The sequence below is a fragment of the Nilaparvata lugens genome, chromosome 8 (assembly GCF_014356525.2).
Source record: "Nilaparvata lugens isolate BPH chromosome 8, ASM1435652v1, whole genome shotgun sequence".
NCBI classification, from domain to species: Eukaryota; Metazoa; Arthropoda; class Insecta; order Hemiptera; family Delphacidae; genus Nilaparvata; species Nilaparvata lugens.
Genome location: NC_052511.1, coordinates 36,226,415 through 36,231,838, shown reverse-complemented (window position 1 = coordinate 36,231,838; position 5,424 = coordinate 36,226,415). Strand labels below are relative to the sequence as shown.

The window sequence follows — 5,424 nt, the reverse complement described above, 5'->3', positions numbered from 1 at the left end:
ACGGAGCGACAAGTTTCAGGAATAAATTTGGTGACGTGCGAAAAGTTTGTTTTATCAGCCGGCTGTCGCTTCTTAGACGACCCCTGGCGGGTAACTTGCCAACTAAAATATACTTGAAAGTTTTTGATCAGTGTTCAAGTTGCAGACGCTTTAGAGAAGGATGCACTATACTTTTCCAGCGGGAGATGTGAGCATTAATCATAATGTATGATAGGTGGAAGAATATCATAAACTGACAGTTCCTCTTCTCTCTTGAAGTTTATCTTTTTCTCGCTTCCTCTCTCTCTTCAACTTCAACTCTTTCACTCACTCACCCTCTCTCTCCCTCTCTTGAAATTCATCTTTTTCTCTCTCCCTCTCTTTCCTCAACTGTAACTCTTACACCCATTCACTCCCTTTCTCTCTCTCTCTCTCTCTCTCTCTCTCTCTCTTTAAGGATTGTGTGACAGAGAGGACCAGGAGTCCTAACTTCGCCTTAATAAAGGCAATTAATCAATCTATCTTCAAATTTATATTTTTCTCTCGCTCTGTCTCTTTCTCTCTTTAAATTCACTCTCTCTCTCTCTCACTTTCACTCTCTGTCTCACAAGAGACAGAAGGAGAGAGTCTGTGCGAGTGAGAGAGTGAGAGATTGATTGATTGATAAATTTCAATCAATCAATCAAAAATCTCTTTTTGAATTTATATTTTTCTCTCACCCTCTCTCTCTCTACAACAGTAACCCTTTCACCGACTCTCCTAACACACATTCTCTCTTGCAGGGTTGTATGGTAAGAAGGACCTGGAACCTAAATCCGCCCTTGAAGAAGGCATTTAATCAATCGTTTTTGTTCCTTCGCATTTTATTCACAGTTGCCAGTTATATTGAGTTCCAATTCATTGTCAAGTTAAGCTTGTCAATATTGTTTAGATGCTAATTTGTCAAGCCTTCATTTCAATGCTGTATTGTGAACATGTGAAAACTTGTTATAATTTACCATTTCAATATAACCATAGCGAGAATATAGCATAAGTTTAGTTATAAGTTTATAAATATGTAAATAGGGTACTACAAGTTTTATATTGTTTTTATTAATATGAATCAAGTCGCTCATATAAGTGATGTGATTTCATAAGTTTATGCTATATTATTTGCTCATGTGCTATATGCTAAATGCTATATTTTTTTTATGATAGAACTAACACCTAGCATTGAATTCTATTTTCTGCTAGCATTATTACAAATTGTCAACTTTTCAAACTATGATAATAATTTTGACTATATATGAAGTAGTAATACAGGTTTGAATGAATTTGGTTGAAACTGTATTGCGTCTGTGCACATACTTCCAGTTTCAATTTATGAGTATTGGTTTCAAAAATAATGATGTCTAAAAAATGAATATTTCAAATACAGTTCATAATATATGATGAAGAAACAGCTACGCTTCATCAAACTACCGGGTGTTTCAAAAAGAATGACCCAATTCTAAACAGTTACATTTATTTGAAAAAATGGTGCACACAAACCAATTTTACATCAAATTACTCACAGAAGTAACAAGTTTATGATGATCTATATAATTATATAAAAGCGAAATGGCACTCACTCACTCGCAGAACTAAAAATCTACCGGTTCAAAAACGTTCAAATTTGGTAGATATGTTCAGTTGGCCCTTTAGAGACGCATTAAGAATGGATTTGGAAAAATTTTCAAAGATACTCCCAGAATCTGCGTTTTTCCAACGTTTTTTAGCGTTTTCTCAGCTTTATCGAGAACAAATGAACAGAAAATGCTTAAATTTAGTACAGAAGCTCAGCTAGGGTGTAATAATGTTGTGTTAGAAGGAATTTAAAATAACGCCAAAGACACGCCCAAAATTAGCGTTCTTTCATCAAGTAATAGACAGAAAATGTTCAAGTTTGGTACAGAGGTTTAGCAAGGATCTGAAAATTTTGTGATGAGGTGACTTTAATATTTCATCGAAGATACGCCCAAAATCAGCGTTTTTCCAACGTTTTTCTCAGCTTTTCTGCGTTTTCTCAGTACTTTGACTTCCTGATGGAATGAAGCATGCTCAAATGAAAAATGCAGGCGAGCGAAGCGAGCCCTCTGATCTCATTTTTGGATGATCTAGTCGGGGGTCCAGGGGGCGGAGCCCCCTTGCTAGACGGATATGGCGAGCGAAGCGAGCCTGACAGCTAGTGTGTTAGTTAGTGTTCTATGTGCTCTCCTTTTGATGGCACAAGGATGTACTGTACGCCAGTTCCTCAACACCAACTTGCCTTGGATAGGGCGCACAGGACCGCAATGCTATCCATTCCTGGCCTCCACGGTCACCTGACAATCATGACACCGTTTGATTTTCTCCTGTGGGATACGTTAGAGATCGTGTTTATGTTCCTCCCTTAGCACCTTGATATTGAGGAGCAAAATACCAGGATAACTGATGCAGTAGCTACAGTCCGAAAGACATCTTGCGAACAATCTGGGATGAATTTTGCTACCGTCTAGATGTCGTCCGAGCCTCAAAAGGAGGGGCACATAGAACACTTAAATAATACATCATCATAGACTTGATACTTCTGAAGAGATAAATTTTATATAAAATTGGTTTGTGTGCACTATTTTTAAAAATAAATATAACCGTTTAAAACTGGAACATTCTTTTTTTGTGTAGTTGAGAAGTTGATATTGTTCTCCTTAAAGGTTTTGTGAAAAACATTATCTGTTCTACTTTGCATCTTGTTGTATCTCAAATTTACAATGTGTAATCGACTCATTGAAAGCCGATGTTGTATGTGTTTTAAGAAGAATGTTCCATATTGAATGAAAAAGACTAAGAAATTGTCAAAAAACCACTGATTTGTTGATAATTAGAAAGACCGGTTTCGGTTATTACACCATTGTCAATCTCTGATAAACTCAGTTTATCAATAAATCAGTGGTTTTTTGACAATTTCTTAGTCTTTTTCATTCAATATGGGACATTCTTCTTGAAACACATACAACATCGGCTTTCAATGAGTCGATCACACATTGTAAATTTGATATACAACAAGATGCAAAGTAGAACAGATAATTTTTTCACAAAACCTTTAAGGAGAACATGGTAATCTCAAAAGCAAGAATACATCCGAAAACGTTGGCAAACTCTGGAACATAGTGGCAGAATAGCAGCCACTATTCTACCAAACACTAGAACATTCTTGACATGAATACGCAACTATTTCAAACTCTCGTCTCTATAGTGCTGGGGTTCCAATTTCAAATAGTTGAGCTTGAAACCTCTCTTTCAGTTGTCTGAACTTCATACAACTACTGTTGTATTTCAATTGAGTTTCAATACTCATCTAGGAGAACTTAGATGGGTTTGACAGCTAATTTTGGATATAATCTTATCACTTTTTAGGCCTTCAAGCAAAAGATGAAAAGGACTATCCAGTTGGCTACAGGCAAAGATGATAGGAACAGAATATTATTTAGACAAACACAATAGAAAGTATCAAATACCCTCTATTTTATTATAACACAACTAGTTTGAACTCTTCTAGAGCCATTTTTAAGTGTACATATTAAAATGAATGAACAACAGTGAATAAATGTTATTCATTATTATTATTATTATCAAACGAAAATCCCAATTAAATGCTGTAAATCACCCTGAAGACGACAATTCGTAGAGATTTGAGTGGAATATTTTTGATGTTAATTAGTTTTAAAATATCAAATTTAAAATTTTCAGTTTAGTCATTAGATTTGAAGTGTAAATTGGACTTATTGGAGTAAAAAGTGAAATCTAACCTTATTCTTTTTTCAACCTTTTATATATAAAAAATTTGGGAGAAGACCTGTTGTCTTATCCCAATCATATTTTAATTATGATTTGTGATTGTGAATAAAAAAAAAGAAATTAATTAATTAATAGACTTCTGCAACTGCAATATTGACAATAGGGCAAACAGCTGGATGGAAAATCGACATAGATGATAAGAACAGAATATTTTTTAGACAAACACAATAAAAAGTATCAAATACCCAAAAATACAAATCTACATAGATTTTCCATCTAGCTGTTTACCCTGTTGTCAATATTTGCAGTAGCAGAAGTCTATGTAGATTTTAAAATCTATGTAGATTTTCCATTTAGCTGTTCACCCTGCTGTCAATATTTGCAGTAGCAGAAGCCTTCGGTGTGAATTGCAGCATTTAATTTGGATTCTCGTTTAACAATTTATTTAATCATTCAGAATTACACAACTTACAGAAAAGTACCACAGGCTTATACGCCCAAAACGGTTCCAATTCTAATTTATACAACATTTTCATTGGTACACATTAAAAAAATTATTTTATTCGTACATTCAAATTGAAAATGTGTTATTTAATACTTCAAGAATTGATGTGTTGATTGAAATCCTAGTATGTATTTATTACGTATCTATTGGTTATGAATCATAGACCTACATTGTATTCATCTATTGTATTGTTTTCAATTTGATAAAAAGAAACAAATTGAATTTTTATCACCAGAATCACGAGAAATGTCAAAAATAATTTAAAAATTGATAGTAAAATTTTATGCAAATTTAGTTACGATACAACTTGTTTCACTAACCAGCAAACACGAGCGATCCAATGCCGACAGCACAAATCAGTATTCTAGTCAGCATCCTCATGTTGGCGCAATTCTCTCCAACGAATCAGCAGCCCTAAAACCAGCTGATCAGCTGATCCAAATCGGCTGATCGACCGCTAGATCAGTCGCATGCCTCTCTAAACACAGTGTTTTCACGTGCCTCACCAGCCAGCTGTGCTACAAACTGCTGACAGATCACTACTGAGGAAACGCTCGTTGGTTTCGGCATGTTGGGTTGGGTGTTGGGTGAAGACAGCATGAAATGGAGCGGTTGTGAGCATGTGCTGATTTGGGGTAAATTGAATTTTCCATTCAGCGAATGTTTCTGCCTCAATTGAAGAGTGCAAGTTTGGTTTATTCAAGGGGAAAGGAGATCTATTTGTGGGCAGGTAGTAGGTTTATTGACTGGAGTAGGTTTGTCAATGGAGTTAGCTAGAGGTCATTGATTGAATGTTGATTATATTATAATCACGATTATCAGAGAATTCAGTTGAAAAATGAATAAATATTGTAGATTTGCAAGAACGACAAGTGATAAATTGATTCATTTCAATCAATTCTTTGGATAATGCATGAAAAATCAATTGATGAATTAAATATCAATCAATTCTGTAGATAATGTATGAACGATCCATACATTTATGTTCAAGTAAACGTTCACCAATGAACGAACGGCGGAGGTAGGCGCACACAGATCGTCATCGGACGGACGGCACGCATCGGACGGATCGGATTATTAGATTTGATGCATTGTTTTCAATTGGAGTGCGCATACATATCCGCATTGAAAACAATGTATCGAAT

The 5,424-nt window shown here is 35.1% G+C and overlaps 1 protein-coding gene across 1 annotated transcript in view; it reads right to left on the bottom strand.

Moving 5' to 3' along the window:
* The window catches only part of LOC111049432, a 390,770-nt gene extending 385,945 nt beyond the window's left edge, over positions 1-4,825 (bottom strand). Inside the window, exon 1 of the mRNA XM_039434661.1 lies at positions 4,600-4,825. Within this exon, the coding sequence (XP_039290595.1) occupies positions 4,600-4,660 (61 nt within the window). The 5' untranslated portion in view covers positions 4,661-4,825. The remainder of the gene's footprint in view (positions 1-4,599) is intronic.
* Between the last annotated feature and the right edge of the window lie 599 nt (positions 4,826-5,424).